A 20,475-nucleotide genomic window follows, 5' to 3' on the forward strand; every position below is an offset into this window, starting at 1 on the left:
CAGTTATGCATAGGATTGGACTTTTATAAAAATCCAGAATTTGACTTTTTTTTCTTTATTTTGTCAGCCTATGTGCATTATTTCAATGTAGTTCTTTGAACATCTGCTATTCAACAGAGAGAGTGGCACAGTGTTACCACCCTGTGAATGATACTGGTTTCCTCAATTGAGAGAACTTTTATCAGTGCTCTGTGTCCTTAGATGAACTGTGGGATAAAAGGTAGGAGATACTAGAGTGGAAGTCAGAGGAAGATGGCACAATAGCTCATCATCCTATTTTTCCTGGTTTATTTTTCTGGTTCGCCACTACAGAACTGTCCTTGAGAGAAATAAATCTTTATTTTTCCAAGGGGTGTTGTAAACCAGAGACTGAGTAGTATAGTCTAGAATTGCAGCCAGAAGCATTAGCTATGTACACTGTATATTAGGGATTTTAATTGATAATGTATATGTTTATGAATATCCGTTTATTAAGAATAAACTTCATAAAGTTTATGAGTCCAGTGGACCACACAGAGATGACACGGTAGAATACAGAGCTAATTATATAGATTAGGATAAGATTTCTGGATTGCTTTCAACAGCTGTTCATCATTAAATGGATTAAAAACAGGTTCTTTTCGTCATCTTTTTCATTCATAACAGTGTGTACTCCCTAGTCCCTGGAACACATTACTGTGCTTTATTGCCTTTAGGCTTTTCACTCAATTAATAATCTCTCTAATGGAGTTACTGAGGTGTGTTTCTTTCTTGAATGTCTTGAAGAAATACCTTTCTTCTCATCACCCATCATTGTAATTAAAGATCCATTTGAGGGAGAGGAATTTCTTTTTATGGACTTGAGTTATTTATTATTTATGCAGTGCCTGATCTCTTAGGAAACAGTTCAGCAAGTCCACAAATGGCCTAACAAGTTCTTATGGTGTGTCAGAAACTCATTTCTAGAACAGAAGGTGGAGAGTTAAAGTAGGGCAGATGCTTTCTTATTGTGGTATCTACTAACTGGAATGAACTAGAGGAGGATTTTAAAAGGGACCAGAAACCCCAGGGGCTCAGTTGTGATGACAAAATGATAGCTGTCCTGATTTTGGGGAAATGGAAGGAAGGAATTTAGTAAGATATAATTAACATCAAGAAATGAAATTGAACACCAGTAAGTAGCATCCAACATAATGATCATCCAAAACACCAACAAATGAGATAAAGAAAGGGAAAAGACCTGTACGGAGGACAGATTTATTGGTGTTCTATAGGAAGAACAAAGGTGTTACCAAGGTGCCAAGTGGGCTAGTTGCGGATAGGTGTAGTAAAAGATAGGTGTAAGTAAAAGAACTACACAAAGTGGGAATCAGGTCAGATTATTGAATAAATTGGAGAACTACCACAATCTTGTGGGGATGAGATCAGAATAACTCAAGCCAAAGAGGAGAGACAGTTTACAAAGACATTTAGGTAATGGAAAAATTCGTCACATGTATGAAACCATTGATTAAGGACAATAGTACTTTCTAATAGGACAACAAATCAGCAATGGCTAGTGGCAAAAAGGAGGACATGTTTTTTGTTATTCCTCTTCTATTTGTAGGGAGAAATAACTTGACCAATAAATGAGCAAAAGAAAGGCTTATCCCTTGTGATGTTTTTAATAAAATGGGGAACAGAGGAATAGAAGGGGTGGGAATGTAAGAGAGAGTCTGAAAAGTACTACAAAAACCGCATGCATTTAAAAATTTAAGATTGATCATTTGCATCATTGGACTCAGATTATTCAGTGATGTTGGTGCTAGTCTTATAATTTTGAAAAAAAAAAAAGTACGATCAAGACCATCCTGGCTAACCCGGTGAAACCCCGTCTCTAGTAAAAAATACAAAAAAATAGCCGGGCGAGGTGGCGAGCGTCTGTAGTCCCAGCTACTCGGGAGGCTGAGGCAGGAGAATGGCGTAAACCCGGGAGGCGGAGCTTGCAGTGAGCCGAGATCTGGCCACTGCACTCCAGTCTCGGCGACAGAGCGAGACTCCGTCTCAAAAAAAAAAAAAAAAAAAAAAAAAAAAAAAAAAAAAAAAAGTATGGGTTCCGGCACACATAAGTTATAAACTATAATAAGATAGACTTATTTATTTTCCTTAGGTCAGCATTCCTTCAGTAGCTCATCTGTCAACATTCTGGTCACTAGCATTTAATTCAATTTAATTCAGTATAAGGACAAATTGTACCATAACAATTTAATCCCCAGCTTTAAACAGACTTGTTACTTAGGACCTTAGTTATATTCCTTTTTTTGAATGAAATTTCCTTACTGGTTATATGTCTATAGAAAAAATGATAATAATATTAAATAATAAAAATTCTTATTTTGGCTCCTGTTGTACCCTATACTGATAAAAGTAGAAGGATGATTGAGACTTGACTATTTATTACTATGAAAAGGCTGATTTTGGGATTATGACTTTTTATGAGTGGAGATGTAAAGACATCCAGCTTTATTATCTTTGCATAACAATATATTTATGTATATCTGTATATATATGCATACATGTATGCAGGAAAGTTCGTTGTTGCATTACACTTCTATTGATGACGTAGGAGTTCTATATTTAATTTTCTTTGGGACTGAAGGTATCCAAAGGGTAATTTTAAAAATATAGCAATAGTTTGGGGAGCCAAAGAGTAAATCATGCATTTTTTAACACATTGGAAGGCCCAAGCCGAGATGTTAGGGTGCCTCATGAGGGAAATGACTTAGAGAATTTGCAGGTGGTATTGTAACAACACTTTATAGCTACGTAGGCTCTCATTGTCACATATTAGCTCATTTGTTCAAGATGCTATCATGTGGATATGGCAATAATATTATAATATTTAATAGATATTTTATAGACAAGGAAATCAAGGCTGAGAAAGTGACCTGCCAAAGGTCACAGCAAGTATGTATTAAGACCTGTGAAGGAACTGAGTTTTCACTCTGTTTACAAGCTAGCAAGCTAACCCATTACTGTATCATAAATAGTGGCAGAAGACACAAAACTCCCTATTGGAGACTAAGGACTTTTATTACTTGTGGTATAATAAGTAATGTGAGCTTCATGTTGATTTGACCTGGTTCTCCATTCCCTCTCAATCCATTGGGGGCAGCGCTGATACACCTATTATATGGGTGCTGTGCAAGCAGGTGGGCATTGAGAAACATTGAGCTTATGGATTAACCACTTTTTTTTGTTTTGTTTTTTTTTTTTTTGAGACGGAGTCTCGCTCTGTCGCCCAGGCTGGAGTGCAGTGGCGCGATCTCGGCTCACTGCAAGCTCCGCCTCCCGGGTTCACGCCATTCTCCTGCCTCAGCCTCCCGAGTAGCTGGGACTACAGGCGCCCACAACCGCGCCCGGCTAATTTTTTTTTTTTTTTTTGTATTTTTAGTAGAGACGGGGTTTCACCGTGGTCTCGATCTCCTGACCTTGTGATCCGCCCGCCTCGGCCTCCCAAAGTGCTGGGATTACAGGCGTGAGCCACCGCGCCCGGCCTGGATTAACCACTTTTATAGTAAGCAGAAGCAAGCCAGGTCTGTTGTGAAGACATTACCTTATCCTTAACGTTTGCTTGTTTCCAACACAACCTTGAGAAATGATCCATGAAGAGAGCAGTCTGTGTCTTGCATTCTTGGCATACCCAGCAAGAATGTGCAGGAACTCTAAGGTTGTGGTGAATTGCCTCTTAATAGCAGTATGTGACAGAACTAATGTATAAACTCAGTTTTGCTAAGTTTCATGACTAAAACTCAAGTTGAAAAGGTTAAGCCTTTCCCCCAAAATACTTTATTTTAACATGTTTGTTTTATTTAGGACATGTCAAAACATGTCCTCTTGGCTTATTTAAATATATTCAATCACTAAAACCAGTTTCAGTTATTAAAAAGGCAAAGAAGAGAAGGCAGAGCCCACTTTTAAGACATTTCCTCTATTTTGTCTCAGAATCTCCCCTAATTTTCACTAGTTCCTTCCACAGCAATGAGCCCATGATAATGTTTTCATAAATGAAGTAGTCCCTTGCCCTGTGTCCACAGCAATATTTGTTATACAATAAGGAGCAAACAGTAAGAAGTACTGATGGATAGTGTATGGCGGGGGAAAAAAGTAGTTTATTTCAACCTTTAAAACCCAGCATAGAGAAACTTTGATTTGCTTTTCTTGAAGGATTAATTAAAATACAATTTAAACTTGGAATTAGTAAAGCCAGGCTCCTTATAGATTAGAAAATGGACATGTAGCATGGTTAAATGCTTGTTCAAGAACAAGTTTCTAGTGACAGAATAAAAGTGATATTATATTATTGTAATTATCATATATCTTGCATTAAAATACTCTTTTCTTACCTAATGTAGTTTGTAGGGGTAAGTCAGTAAATATTTGTGGATTACTTTGCTTTAGGAATGAATAAGATATATTCTCTGTCTTCAAAGAATCATTTGCTAATGGAGAAATAAGAATTCAATTTTAATCCATAATTGTTTTTCTTTAAGAAGCAGTTTTAAATACATCTAGTTGTAGAATAATACATTTTTAAAAATCTACTTGGCTTTATTATTTCTTAGTGTTAGTCAGTTTGATTAACATTAGTTAATCCAAACATTAATGCTGATTATTTCCTAGTGTTGGGATTAGATGTATGTGTTTAATGATCTTATTTTTTACATAAAAATACTGAGAAAGAAGATATTTCAAAATATCCAAAGTTGTAAATGTTATGTTTCCAATTTTCTCTTTTACAGAAGGATAGGTATATTTTGTCTATATAGAACATCAAGTAATTGTTTTGAAATTGAGGTTTGTAGCTAGTTTTCAAACCCATCAATTACAAAGCAGGTGAATTGACTTGGGTTGGGTGTTCCTGTGAGAATTATTGACTTGAGTACTAATTTAGGGATTTGGAGATTTTAAAATATTAATTTTTGAAGAGGAATTAAAAAGGTGAACCTGTCCTTAGTCTTTGAAGTATAGTTAGCTTCCAATTAATCTGCATGTGTGGGACACCATCCCCTCCTAGGTATGACTTTCTCAGACCTGTTGGAAAATTGCCATTGCTTGGATCCAGTGGAAAAGTTTCCACCCATCTTGTTGGCTTTTAAAGCCACTCTCTCTCCTCTACCCATGCAAATGGATGAAATTGGGCATCATCCGTGTTTCAAACAGAATCCTCCTTGCCATTAGCGAGAATAATAACCGGATGAGTAGAGATTAAGAGAATAAGTTATTTTTTTTATTTTATTTTATTTTATTTTTTTTTGAGACGGAGTCTCACGCTGTTGCCCAGGCTGGAGTGCAGTGGCGCGATCTCGGCTCACTGCAAGCTCCGCCTCCTGGGTTCACGCCATTCTCCTGCCTCAGCCTCCTGAGTAGCTAGGACTACAGGCGCCCGCCACCGCGCCCGGCTAATTTTTTTTTTTTTTTGTATTTTTAGTAGAGACGGGGTTTCACTGTGGTCTCGATCTCCTGACCTTGTGATCCGCCCGCCTCGGCCTCCCAAAGTGCTGGGATTACAGGCTTGAGCCACCGCGCCCGGCCGAGAATAAGTTAAAGACATTCTGAGTGACATTAGATTCTAAAATTGGCTATCATATCTGCAATTAAAATGGCACCTTGTTTTTCTTTGTTATGTTGAACTGAAATTTAAAGTATCTTAATAGCCAAATAAGTTAGCTTATGGTTTTAATCATTTACCTAAAATTAATGGCACACTGATATTAAGTAGTAGCCCAGTACTCGTTTTCATTAGAGAGCTGGGTTTATTATTTTTGTCTTTTTTATTACGTGGGATTTGTTAAGTTTCACAGAGTACTATAGCAACCGTAAAGCTGGTAGAAAAAGCAGAGACCTGGAGTTAATGAGGTAGCTTTCAGGAGAGAGAACAGCCTGAGAGCAGACAGGACTTTATGTTGAAATGCAGAGTTTGTGTGAGCTCTCAAAACAAGAGATATCAAAAGAAAAATGTTCAGGCAGGTAAAGGAGTTGGGAATTGAAAGGGTGGAAAGAGTGTCTAGGAAAAGGGAATAATGTAGTTGGAGGCATAGAAATAAGAGAGAGCATAGGTGGTAGTGAAGCTGCTTAAAATAAACCATCACCATGGCTACCAGTGAAAATCCTTTAATGCAAAGATGTGGCATGGCAAAGCAGAGGGATTTAGAGATGTACTGAAGGGTTTTGTGCAGGGTAGTGAGCTGACCAACTTCCTGTTTTACAAATTACTCATATTACAGTGTGTGGAACAGGTTGGTGAGGGCAAGAGTTGACACAGGAAGACTGGTTAGAAGACTTTTGCAATATTCTAAGTAAGAGATAATGATGGCCTTCGTTAGGGTGGTGTTGATGGGGGAGGAAATAACTTGGTGGGCTGATGTATTTCAGAGAGAATAGCTCTTAGATAGGTGGAATAGGGAAGAGGGAGGAATTCACATGGAATTGAGGTTGTTTCTGACTCTCCTATTTCTGGCGTGGCAACAATCAAGACGGTGATTTTTCCTAAAGAGGCTTGGGGTTTTTGCTGTGTTTTCCTCCACATGACTAAATATAGTGTGGTAGGAGAAGAGGAGTTTGGAAACCAAAAATTATTAATTTAGAGAGCACCACTCATCTAGGTTGTGTGGAACCAGAAAGCCAAAGCTGCTACTACCATGGGTGGTTTTTATAGTCAATGTGCATAGCTACAAGAAATTACAAGAAATTCTTTGTTTTATTTTCTATAATAATATTTAATGTGTATTACAGTACACAAATATTATTTCCATCTTTCCCTTTTCTAAAATACAGTATCTACAGTTAAGTATTATTGAATCTAAAAGGAATCTTGGAAATTATGGTTTTCCTCCACAGTTGAGGAAACTGGTGCTCTGAGAGAAGACCACATGATACCTATGGAGTGACAAGTAGTAAAACTCGGGTCTGCTACTGGCCACTCCATTGCTCTTGCCTCTTTACCTGGACAGCTCCACATTGATTAGTACATTCCATTACAGCTAACAAACAAAGCTGAAGAGTTTATTAAAGAAAAATACCAGTATCATAGAGGAGAAAAAATAGTTGCATATTCTTTACTTAACATATTATTTACATAAGATATTTTTGAGGCATACAAAATTCTATTTTAGAAAACCAGGTTTGCAGAAATTCAATCCTTTCTGTCTATTAACTGTAAAGAGTTAGACTTAGGGGATCTGGACTTGGGTTTGGCTTTATCTCTAATAAATAGATGAACTTGTTTTACCTGTATTTTACCTCTATTGACCTGAGGTTTTTTTTTTTTTTAAATTTCAGAAAATAAGGCTATGAGACCAGATTCCTTTAAAATCTGTTCCTTGATCATTTTATATTTTTCTTTTTTTTTTTTTTTTTTTTTGGAGATGGATTCTCACTCAGTCGCCCAGGCTGGAGTGCAGTGGTGCCATCTTGGTGGCTCACTGCAACCTTTGCCTCCTGGGTTCAAGCGATTCTTCTGCCTCAGCCTCTCGAGTAGCTGGGATTACCAGCTGCACCACCACGTTGGGCTAATTTTTGTATTTTTAGCAGAGACCGGGTTTCACCGTGTCGGCCAGGCTGGTCTGGAACTCCTGCATCTCAAGCAATCGGCCTCCCAAAGTCCTGGGATTATAGGCGTGTCACCGTACCTGGCCTCATTTTATATTTTTAATCTGTGTTTGTCTTGCCTTTCTTCCTTAAACTGCTTCTCTTTAACCATGGCAAGTAGGGAATCTCTTTAAAAACTTAGGTACAGTAAGTGAGTGGTATATATTCCAGAATATTCTGTCCTGTTTATAGAGCCTACAGAATAGGATTAGATTTTGGTTTATTCTGTTATGAACATATCTTCATATTTACTTTTCTTCTTTGAAAATAGGTTTTGAAATTTGAGAGAGAAGACAGACAGGAAGGTATTGGATTCAAGTGGATGCGCAAGGATGTGGTGTGGGTGTAGTGCAGTGATCCTCCAAGTGGAGGAAAGGCAACTCATAATAATTCACTGTTTTGGAGAGAAGATATTAGAACTTTCATTTATATTTATTTCTAATTTATTTCTTTTTAAAATTCTGCTTTTGTATATACAATCGACTCTCCATATTCAGGGGTTCCACAATTATAGATTCAACTGACTGTGGATTGAAAATATTCAGAAAAAATAATGGATTGTTACCTGTGTACTGGACATGTACAGACTTTCTTTTCTTATTATTCTCTAAAATAATGCAGTATAACAACTATTTATATAGCTTAACATTGTATAAGTATTATAAGTGATCTGGAGATGATTTAAAGTATACAGAAGAGTAAGTGTGTAAGTTATATGCAAATACTGCATCATTTTATGTCAGGGACTTGAACATCTGTGGATTTTGTTATCCATGGGGAGTTGTGAAGCCAATCTTTCATGGAAACTGAGAGATGACAGTATTTCAGTATATGACAAATCAATATGGTAGAACATGAATATTATTTATAAATGAATATATATATGTTGTGGGAATATGCTTAAACATGTTACTGTGACAGAACATAATGGTCAAATAGGTTCAGAAACCACTGGTGAAGAGTTAGCAAAAAAGACGAGTCAAGGGCATCAAGACATTAAGATAAATAAATGTCCTTGCTTTTTTATTTTTCCATACTATTACCACTGGAAATAAAGAGAAAAAAAAATCTAAAACAATAATAATAGCAAATAGCACTTTGGTAGCAGAATTTATTGGATTGAGTATCTACCTCTTACAGAGCAGAGGAAAAGTATCCTCTTGGATAAGTAACTTTAAGATGGATTTTACTCTTGTTCATGATTTTGGGGGATTGTTAAGTATCTCATTGAAATTAAGAAAGTCATCTCATATACTGAAATTGATTCATTATAATTCAATTTATTTAAACTTTTCAACTGAATAAGCATTAGGTAATTACATTAGAGTTTTAAAAAAGATTTGGCCAAGAATTTTTAGGTCCTATTTTTTGAGAGGTTTTTTTTTGGCATTTATTTTATTTTTTTCTTTTCTGATTATTTCTCACAGAATAAGACCACAGCTTGCCAAAGAGAAGATTGAAGGATGCCATATTTGTACATCTGTCACACCGGGAGAGCCTCAGGTCTTCCTAGGGAAAGACAAGGCTTTTACTTTTGACTATGTATTTGACATTGACTCCCAGCAAGAGCAGATCTACATTCAATGTATAGAAAAACTAATTGAAGGTTGCTTCGAAGGATACAATGCTACAGTTTTTGCTTATGGACAAGTAAGTGCCATATTATTTTCATAGGAGTTGAAACTTTTCAGAAATGTTAATTCAGTTGCGCTTTCATTTTTGTTTCTTAAGGTTATGTTAAGGTTGAACACTAATCTTTCTCTGTTCTTTTGTTTAGACTGGAGCTGGCAAAACGTACACAATGGGAACAGGATTTGATGTTAACATTGTTGAGGAAGAACAGGGTATTATTTCTCGAGCTGTTAAACATCTTTTTAAGAGTATTGAAGAAAAAAAACACATAGCAATTAAAAATGGGCTTCCTCCTCCAGATTTTAAAGTGAATGCCCAATTCTTAGAGGTAATAATCCAATTTTGGCATTAATTTCTTTTAAAGTTTGTTTTTATAGACCATAAGTGTTCATGATTTTATACTGTTGGCTTCTAGTACAGTGCTTTGAAGATAGTACTCAATAAATGTTGTTTGAGTAAATTAACATTAGATAATAGAAATGTTTTCCTTACTTGTAGGAAGTGATGTTTGAGTTTAAGATTATAAACACTTGACCAGTGTCCATAGAATAAAATAACAATTAATATTGTTTATTTAAGAACCCCCCCCCTTTTTTTTTTGGAGATAGAGTCTCATTCAGTCACCCAGGCTGGAGTGTAATGGCACCATTTCGGCTTACTGCAGCCTCTGCCTCCTGGGTTCAAGCGATTCTTGTGCCTCAGCCTCCTGAGTAGCTGGGACTACAGGCATGCGCCACCACACTCGACCAGATTTTTGTAATTTTAGTAGAGATGGGGTTTTGCCATGTTGCCCAGGCTGGTCTTGAACTCCTGGCCTCAAGCAATTCACCTGCCTCTGCCTCCCAGAGTGCTGGGATTACAGGTGTAAGTACTTATTTTTATCAATAGATAAAGGTTAATTACTGTTGTAATTTAGACAGGCTTACAAAGTGGTGGGAACTTAATGAGTAAGGCCAAAAGTAGGGGAAGTATTTGAGAAATAATAGGTCTCAGACTGTAGCACTTATCTGGCTGAAGAAATTATTATCCTTGCATAGGTAGACAGATGTTTTGATATAATGTCCAAAGGTGGTGGTGGCTTTGGATTAATTTAGGCTGTCTAGTGTGATAGAAGGAAAGTAACACTAAGAGGACATCTAGGATTTGAGCCAATATTGCACTTTGGTGGACAGTGGCATAATTCTGGGTTCTTGGTGCAAAGAGAATTTAGTCTAAATTACCTGATCCATGAGCTAATCATTTTCATCATTGATGAAACATTTTACTCAGCATTGTGTAGCACAAAATAGAAAAATTAATATCAGTTTTTTTTTCTGCTGGTTTTAATGGACATTCTTATTTAGTAAAAACCAGAGAATATAACTGTGTGTTCTCAAGGAAAATAAATGATGGTAGAAAAAGAAAAGAAACAGTGTTATTCCATCTTCCCTTTCACCCTCCAAAATGGTATTAGGCATTGTAACTTTAAAACATATTGATAGAAAAACAGGTGTGTGTATCCTCTTTTAAGGAGGTATCTGGGTTTTTTCAGCCTCTATTGATACAGGAACACTAATACTGTTGCTGACCTTGCAAACATGCTAAGTGTTAATTTTTCAACTCGTTAAGAAAGGTTTCAGGGCAATAGGAAATATGTTTTTAGCTCAAGTAGTAAAAATTCTTTAAATATTCTGAAGCTTAAGATTTGTCTACATTTGGCACGTGTTTCTAGGGTTTGCTTGTATTTGTAAATATTTAATTATCTCTTGCAAAGGATTATTAGATCATTTTAGCTAGTCCTCAACCCATTTGTCATGATTAAGTCACTTATGTAAATAAATCTGGCATTTGCTTATAATTGTTGTAATAATAGCCTCATTCATTTTTATGTGTTATTTTGAAAAAAATATATGTCATTTTGAAGTACTTTAAAAATCTGTATGAAGGAAAACATTATGCAATGTGTTGTTATGACAACTACCCAGACGATTTCTGCTAAAATTAGATTTCTAATATTTTTTGATAGCTCTATAATGAAGAGGTCCTTGACTTATTTGATACCACTCGTGATATTGATGCAAAAAATAAAAAATCAAATATAAGAATTCATGAAGATTCAACTGGAGGAATTTATACTGTGGGCGTTACAACACGTACTGTGAATACAGAATCAGAGGTAATATTTATATTGTAGTTAAAACAGAGCATAGCTGGCTTTGTTTAAATAGTGAGCTTTGCTGATAGTCTGCTTAAGATCAAGATATGAAATTTATATCCTGAAGCATGACATGGAATTAAAATCTTGTCTTCTTTCCTCACATTTTAAAAATCAGAATATTAGTATAAAAATATCAGGGTTATGATAAAGTCAGCATAGTTGTCACAGCATCAAAAGAATCTGAGAAAATTTATGAATAGCTTTCATTCACAGCTAGAGAAAGAGGGTTAGACAATTGATGGTGAAGGATGAGACCACAATCCTTTTGTACTTTTTGCTTTAACCTATGTAGAACTGTATCATGGCTCCTAGAGGGAGATTGTGGGAGATTGTTGAGAAAAATTACAAAAAATAATTTTAACGGAAGATAGAGAAGAGCCTGAATAATTCAAGTTATTGCTCAGTTTGTACCAGAGTGTTCTACTGTAACAGTTTTGGAATGGAAGCTGCAAATGTCAGCAAATGGCAAACAATGGAATCTCAGTGTTTTCTTCTATTTAAAAAATAATACACTATTATACTGAGAAATTCATCTCAAAAAGTGCCTGTAACTAAACTAATAATGTGAAATTCCACATCTTTTATATCCCTTTACATGGTGGGTTTTAGCCATTACCTCAGACTTTGGATTGTATAGTATGCTGTTTATGGTTCAAGTAAAGTCCTTTGTTTCTTCCGCTTTTTCAGATGATGCAGTGTTTGAAGTTGGGTGCTTTATCCCGGACAACTGCCAGTACCCAGATGAATGTTCAGAGCTCTCGTTCACATGCCATTTTTACCATTCATGTGTGTCAAACCAGAGTGTGTCCCCAAATTGATGCTGTGAGTTATCAATTCTAATTTCTTAAACTTTCAATTTTTATCTCCCTAAAACCACATGAATTCTGTGAGAATATATTTAAGCCAAATTCAATTAATTTAGTCATTCCTTTTTCTGATTTCCTCTTCTGATCCTAGTTAAGTTGAAGCTGGTCAGCCATGTCAGATTTTGAAATAAAAAATTGTATACATGTCTGAAAAACCAAAAAGGATGCTGTGACCATATGCTGGATGTCATCACCTGAGACCCTTTGCTTTTGAGGATTATATGCTGTAGTTTTCCCTTCATTAGCATAAGCAAAGCCTCAGTTGATAATAGTTGAGTTCTGAACATCCAGGCTTTTTCTGCCTTTAAATTTCTAATTGCCAGCAGACATTTTTTGAATTTATTATTTATTTGGCTTTATGCCTATTTATTTGGTTGTGCCTATATGTGTACGTGGGATGAGCTCAAGGTAGAGTAGGAGGATATTTAATGTTACATTAATAAAATATTTTCAATTATTTTTCTTAATTTCAGGACAGTGCAACTGATAATAAAATTATTTCTGAATCAGCACAGATGAATGAATTTGAAACCCTGACTGCAAAGTTCCATTTTGTTGATCTCGCAGGGTCAGAAAGATTGAAGCGTACTGGAGCTACAGGCGAGAGGGCAAAAGAAGGCATTTCTATCAACTGTGGACTTGTAAGATTAAGGCTTTGTGCTGAGAATATATCAGAGCTTTTCTATTGTCCTTTTGTCTTTTGTAATTTATAATATCCATATGGAAATCCTTCAGACACTGAACTGAGAAATGAAAATTATAGAACAGTTATTAGTAATGCACTGAATCTCTGATCTCCTCACACTTTTTTCTCTTTTTTATATTACAGATTTTCTTCATGTGTATAAATTTAGTTGTACTAAAATTTATATGTGCATAAAATTATAGATATACAAATTATTTGAAAAATTCTTTCCACATTTAACAATATATTGTCAAAATCAATTTATTTATTTATTTTTATCTTTTATTTTTTTTAAATAGGGTCTCACTGTGTCACCTACTCTGGAATACAGTGGTGCGATCATGGCTCACTGTAGCCTTGACCTCACGGGCTCACTTCAGTCTCCCTAGTAGCTGGGACCACAGGCCAGCACCACCACACCCAGATAATTCTTGTATTTTTTGTAGAGATGGGGTTTTGCCACATTGCCCAGGCTGGTCTCAAACTTCTGGGCTCATGCGATTCACTCACCTCAGCCTCCCCAAGGGCTGGGATTACAGGCGTGAGCCACTGCGCTTGGCCCAAGATTTAATATTAAGTTATTTCATGGGTGAAGACCTTCAAAGTAGCCTTTTGATAATATTTTATGACAGTCATTTTATTGACTTTGGAAATTATAATGTTTTTTGGTAATGATTTTTTAAAAGTGATACTTTTTCTAGGTTATATTAAAAATTAACTTTAATACCATGCCACTTAATGGCATTTTGATTGGAAAACTCCTTGTGATTTAGTGAGCATAAAGCTTCATTATATGGAAGGAAATATTTTAGAGCAAAGTTTTGTGCATTAAAATGTTCTTATTATCTTCATTACATAACTGGAAATTTGTGCCTGCACAAATGTAATGACATCCCTAAATTTCTGTGACGCCAGTAGCATCAGAGTTGTAACTACCCAATGGATTATTTTTGCCTGCTGCCCAGATAGAGCTGATTTATCAAGATGGGGGAATTGCGATAGAGAAAAAGTTTAATGCACACGGAGCCAGCTAAATGGAAGACTGGAGTTTTATTACTCAAATTAGTCTTTCCAAAAATTCAGAGACTGCGGTTTTTAAAGTATAATTTGGTGAATGAGGGGGCTAAGGGAGTGGGGAGTGGAGGTGAAGTCATAGGGTGTCTCAGTGGGTTCTTCTTGCTGTCTTCTGTTCCTGGGTGGGATTACAGAACTGGTTGAGCTAGATTACCAGTCTGCATGGTGCCAGCTGGTGCATCAGAATGCAGGGTCTGAAAAAATATCCAAACACCAATCTTAGGTTTTACAATAGTAATCTTATCCATAGGAGCAATTGGGGAGGTTAGGAATCTCGTGGCCTCTGGCTGCATGACTCTTAAATCATAATTTCTAATAATCTTGTGGCCAATTTGTTAGTTTTACAAAGGCTTGCTGGTCCCCAGGGAAGAAGAAGGGTTGTTTCAGGAAAAGGCTGTTATCATCTTTTCAAAATTCTTTAAACTATAAACTAAATTCCTCCTTTAGTTAGCTCAGCATAGGGATGAACAAGGGCAGTTTAGAAATTAAAGGCAAGATGGAGTGGATTAAGTCGGATCTCCCTCACTGTCATGCTTTTCTCACTGATACGAATTTTGCAAAGGCAGTTTCAGAGTGTGTGGTGTCTGCTTTCCTCCCATTAATCAGCCCCCAATATTTGCTCCTATATGATTATGAACCTTCTATGGGGAAATTATCAACCAAGGCTGATTAGAGAGAGCCAGACCTTCCAACTCCAATACTCATCTTGATGGTCCAACCATGTGGATGAATGTTGTGTAAAACGGCGTGCCTGGATTCTGGACTTTGTGTATTGTTTTGACTTTCTTAGGAGATACAATCATGGTGGTATTTACATTTATGTTGTTAGGAAAAGACAAAAGCCATTGCTTTGTTTTCCTCTTTAGGCTCTTGAAGCATGTTGAGACATATCTAGTAGAGTTTTAGTATTACCATTGCTTATGACGGTAGCCGCTCTGAAAAGGGGGAATGACGACAAAGTGTGATCCTGTTGCCACTCCCTGCATGATCTATTTTTCCTAACAAAGTTATGATTATAGATGTTTGCATTACTGATGGCTAGTGTGAGCAACATTTTGGATAATGTTTCTCTTGTAGGTGATAATTCAGTGACAGTAGGAAAAACAGCAGGGTCGCAGGAGGAGTGACTACAGAGTTCTGTAATTTGACTAGTTTTTAAATAATTGGATGCTAACACATATATTATTGTATTTATTTATTTATTTATTTATTTATTTATTTATTTGTTGAGGCGGGGTCTCACTCTGTTGCCCAGGCTGGAGTGCAGTGTTGTGATCCCAGCTCACTGCAACATCCACCTCCCAGGTTCAAGCTATTCTCCTGCCTCAACCTCCCAAGTACCTGGGACTACAGGCACACACCACCACACCTAGCTGATTTTTGTATTTTCAGTAGAGATGGGGTTTCCCCATGTTGGTCAGGCTGGTCTCGAACTCCTGACCTCAGATGATCCACCCACCTTGGCCTCCCCAAGTGCTGGGATTATAGGAGTGAGCCACCGTACCCAGCCCATCTTATTGTATTTCTAAGGATAGATATACTTGCATAGGAATACCTTGTTCAGAGAAATAATACTGATTTTTTTGCTGTGATTAAAGAAGATTTTCTTTTCCCATGGGAACTGTATTGCAAAATGAAAATTCACATCAAACTGTTAAACTAACTAAACATTTTATTTTTTCATTGAGTTGAGGAGAAGAATTTGTAACATGAATGGACAATTTTCTGGGGACATAACCTGATGCTCTGATAATTCTAGGGATAACTAAAGTTGTCAATCTTATTTCTATTTCAAAGAATTAGTACTTACTACTATAGTACTAATATACACATAAGGTATTATATATAGTACTAATATTTATGTAGCAAATTTTCAGTGGCGTTGATTACAAATGTAAAACAAAACCAAACAAATATTCTTAATTATATTATGTCTCTATATTATTCTCTGTAAGCTTTCTTTATTTAAAAATGTTATAATTAATAAATTTGTATCATTTTGCCGTCTTTCTTTCTCTTTCTTTTAGTTGGCGCTTGGCAATGTCATTAGTGCCTTGGGAGACAAAAGCAAGAGGGCCACACATGTCCCCTACAGAGATTCCAAGCTAACGAGACTACTACAGGATTCCCTTGGGGGTAATAGGTATGCGTAGATGATTATCCTTTACTCAGAGTTTTGATTATTCATTATTAAGTAAGCTTGTAATTATAAAGCAAACTAATAGGATGAGGAACTAATCCTTATACTGTTAAGAATCTGAAATGTGTGAATAATTTTGTATGTTATTTCACATAATCCTTCTAGCATCCCTTGAGGTGTAGGTATTATTATTCTATTTTCTAGATAAGGAAAATGAAATCTAGAGAGGTTAAGTAATTTATTCAAGGTCACTTAGCTTATATATGAAGTCAATAGTATGTGGACTTTCTCTCTTATCATAGCTTCTGCTTTAAGTACTTAGCACAGAGTAGATACCTAATATAATTTTGTTGAAAAAGTAAATACTGTTTTCTAAGTAATTACAAGGTAATTTAAATATTATTGGTACTTCTTTTTTTTTTTTTTTACAAAATCTTCTAAAAATTCAAATTGTTTCTATATGTAGAAAAATCTTCTTAATGTCCACTGAATGAAATACAGAGTGTTGTCTGGTTATTAACTTTGCCAGTATCACTGACATTCTTCTTTCTCATATCTTGCATCATTCTAATATGTCTTTTCAGCTCTTTTTTTTTTGGCGGCGGAGTGGGTAATGTATTCCCTTCTGTAAACGTGTTGGCTTTACAAATGGAAACATTTTTGGCATTTAAATTCAATCATAGCAAAATTCAACAAGTTACCAACCACCACAGTGAATCTATTTTACAGTGTTTGCAATAATGTAACATCGTATTTACTGAAAAGATTATTAGCTGCTATACAAGAAATCTAGTATTTAAACTTACAAGGTTTCTTTTTGAACAACTGTGTTAGTTCGTTCTTGCACTGCCATAAATACCGGAGACTGGGTAATTTATACAGAAAAGAGGTTTAATTGGCTCACAGTTCTACAGGCTCTACAGGAAGCATGATTCTGGCATCTGCTTGGCTTCTAGGGAGGCCACAGGAAACTTACAGTCATGGTGGAAGGCAAAGGGAGAGTGATCACTTCACAGGACTGGAGCAGGAGGAAGAAGAGGGAGGTGCCACACACTTTTAAACAACCAGATCCTCTGAGAACTCTATCATGAGAACAGTTCCAAGAGGGAAATTTGCCCCCAGCCTCTAATCACCTCCCGCAAGGCCTCACCTCCAACATCGGGGATTATAATTTGACATGAGATTTGTGCAAGGGCACAGATCCACACCGTATCAACAACTATTATCCAAATAATTTTGGATAGTATTAAATCCTTTTAAGTTTATAATCCATTTGGTTTAGAAATAAAGTTCTGTTTTGGCCGGCTGTAGTGGCTCACACCTGTAATCCCAGCACTTTGGGAGGCCGAGGCTGATAGATCACGAGGTCAGGATATTGAGACCATCCTAGCCAACACGGTGAAACCCCATCTCTACTAAAAATATAAAAAATTAGCTGGGCATAGTGGCAGGCGCCTGTAGTCCCAGCTACTCGGGAGACTGAGGCAGGAGAATGGCATGAATCCAGGAGGCGGAGCTTGCAGTGAGCCGAGATGGCACCACTGTACTCCAGCCTGGGCAACAGAGCGAGACTCTGTCTCAAAGAAAAAAGAAATAAAGTTCTGTTTTGTAGAATACAACATTGTCATTTTTATGTTTCTTCCTTTTAGGTAATATTGGCATTTTTCTTAACTCATGTCTCTTCCAGCACATCCTATGTATGAATGCAGTTTTCTTTCCACTATAATGTATCTCTTGCTTGTGTTCTACATTTTCAGTATCAAGAAGGGTCTTATTATAACAGAATAAAAATTTTCATTTTTTCAGCCAAGTGTAAATTTTTTCAGGTTTTCTAAATTGTAGCTTTTTCCTATATTTATTTCTTAACTATAAAACAAAGCAGAGATGATAAATGTCCTCCCCTTACAAGTTTAACTCTTGAAAACTTCAATACTTTTGAGAGTTTGCTTACCTTGCAAGTGTTCTAAAATCTTTTCACTGTGGGTCTTGAATTTCTGTTGAGGTTTAGGTACAGCTAAATAGTCTCATGTTCCTCACCCATTTCCTTAATGGGTAGTAATCTCTCAAGGGAGATGACCCCTTCTAATTCCTTTCTTCGTGTACCTCAATTTTTGCTTAAAATTTTAGGATTGCATTCCTAATGCAAAAGCACTGTACTTTGTGTAAGCCTTGGAAAGCAAAGTATCTTCATTTTTTGAAGTTTATACAAATTAATCTTAAAAGAAAAATTAGATATTTTTGAAAATAAGCTCCGTATGTTTATGTGCATAATTTAGTGTCTTTTAAAAAAGTCGAGCTGGCTTTTTTACGTTTACAGTGTTTAATAAACATCATAACCAGTTTATGGCAAAAATTCTGGAAAATACAGGAAAGTATAAAGCATGAATAAAAATCAGTTATATTTCTGGCTGGGCATGGTGGCTCACACGTGTAATCCCAGTACTTTGAGGTCTAGGTGGGCGGATCACCTGAGGTCAGGAGTTCAAGACCAGCCTGGCCGACATGGCAAAACCCCATCTCTACTAACAAAAACACAAAAATTAGCTGGGCATGGTGGTGGGCACCTGTAGTCCCAGCTACTTGGGAGGCTGAGGCAGGAGAATCACTTGAACCGAGGAGATGGAGGTTGCAGTGAGCTGAGATTGTGCCACTGCACTCCAGTCTGGGTGACAGAGTAAGACTCCATCTCAAAAAAAAAAAAAAAAAAAAAAAATTCTAATACCTAGAAGTAACTACTGCTAACATTGTGATGTATTTTCTTCCAGATGTATAGTATAACTTAATTTATAGGAAATATAAAATATAATAAAATATTTAAGTGATATAGTTAACTTTAAAACAGAATTGTGGTTTTTGTGTGAACTTTTAAAATAAATAGCTTTAATATTTTCTTTGAGTTTTTCATAAACAGAATCATTGGTGAAATTTATATATTTTGGATTTTGTTTAATATATGACATTTTCCCTATACAGTTGATCCTTGCCAGTTCCTCTCATTCCTGACTTTCACTATTCTTCTTAAGCCCTTGATCCCAGCACTTCTCAAAATATTTGTTAAAGGCGAGTCCTTCCCTTCTTTCTAATTTGTGGTAGGTTAATATTTTGCATGACCATACAGAGCTTGCCCCATTTGTGACTCACCAAGTGTTTTCAAGTTTGAAAACACTTGAACTGATCTACATTCAATGAGAGGAGGTCATTGATTACAGGAAGTTCCAGTGTTGTGGAAGTTTCTAAAGTGCTTACTTGCAATTTCTGCACTACTTTACACATTTTTTGTAAAGAAATGAAAAATAGATGTATGTATCTGTGTGGATCAAAGAAGGCTAATATAAATTTATTTTCCCCAATTTTACGTAAGTAAAAATAATCTGCAGACCGGTGCTAGACTGGGGACCACACTTCAAATTTCCCTATTCTCTAATCAGCATCCATAATCCTCACACTTACTGAATTATCTTATTCTCTTTATCAAAAGAGAAAACTAAAATGGCATGAATTATTTTAACTTTCTGACCCCCAGTAAATATTATATACACATGACACACACCACAAACAATTGTTAATGACCTAATACTGGTTCAAATATTGTGTTATATGTTTAGAAGTACACTGATAAATAAAACTTGATAATCCCTGTCCTTTAGGAATTTAAAGTCTAAGAGTTTTAGGGTCTAGAAAATTTCAATATAATAATAATATAATGAATGCAAAAGAGGTATGCAAAAGGTGTGAGGAGGCAGAAAGGGTACAGACAAACTGAGGATTTGGTTCTTGGATTAGGTGATACCTTAGTTGATTGTTGAATAATAGTAACAGTAAGGGTAAGCAAGAGTTGTAGGGAAAAGGTATGGAATGGGACAAGGGGTACCTACGAGTACTGTGTTGAGATTATTGTAGAAAGAAAAGATTGGAAGCAGGAGACTAGGAGGCTAAGATTATGATTGATAGGCGTTGATTTTTCTACCAGGATAAGTAGACTGCTCCTTAATTGCAGTTCCTGCACAACTTTTAGTTAGTTTGTGAGTGTCTATTAGAATCTCCATGTCTGCTTTATTGACAAACATACTAATTGGGGCATACTTAGCATTTCACTATCCTAAACTTTGGTGGCTAAATCAATTTAGCATGACCATAAAGTAATGTTTCCCACTTTTCCTGTGTAATCTGGCCAGAAACTGGAACTCTGATCATTCAGTCACAAATGACAGTTTATATAATGAAACACAAGAATATACTAAGTTCTCGTCTTGTTCCAGTGTGATTCGATTTT

General features: G+C 36.1%; 1 protein-coding gene across 17 annotated transcripts in view; it reads left to right on the forward strand.

Annotated features, from left to right (window-relative positions):
* Positions 1-20,475, forward strand: part of LOC105470146 (kinesin family member 21A) — a 159,155-nt gene that overhangs the window by 67,515 nt on the left and 71,165 nt on the right. For all 17 annotated transcript variants that reach the window (XM_024789242.2, XM_071071874.1, XM_071071875.1 and 14 more), the window contains exons 2-7: positions 9,036-9,258; positions 9,386-9,568; positions 11,246-11,395; positions 12,125-12,259; positions 12,777-12,944; positions 16,090-16,205. In XM_024789242.2, the coding sequence (XP_024645010.2) occupies positions 9,036-9,258; positions 9,386-9,568; positions 11,246-11,395; positions 12,125-12,259; positions 12,777-12,944; positions 16,090-16,205 (975 nt within the window). The remainder of the gene's footprint in view (positions 1-9,035; positions 9,259-9,385; positions 9,569-11,245; positions 11,396-12,124; positions 12,260-12,776; positions 12,945-16,089; positions 16,206-20,475) is intronic.

This window comes from Macaca nemestrina, chromosome 10 (assembly GCF_043159975.1).
Source record: "Macaca nemestrina isolate mMacNem1 chromosome 10, mMacNem.hap1, whole genome shotgun sequence".
Classification (NCBI taxonomy): domain Eukaryota; kingdom Metazoa; phylum Chordata; class Mammalia; order Primates; family Cercopithecidae; genus Macaca; species Macaca nemestrina.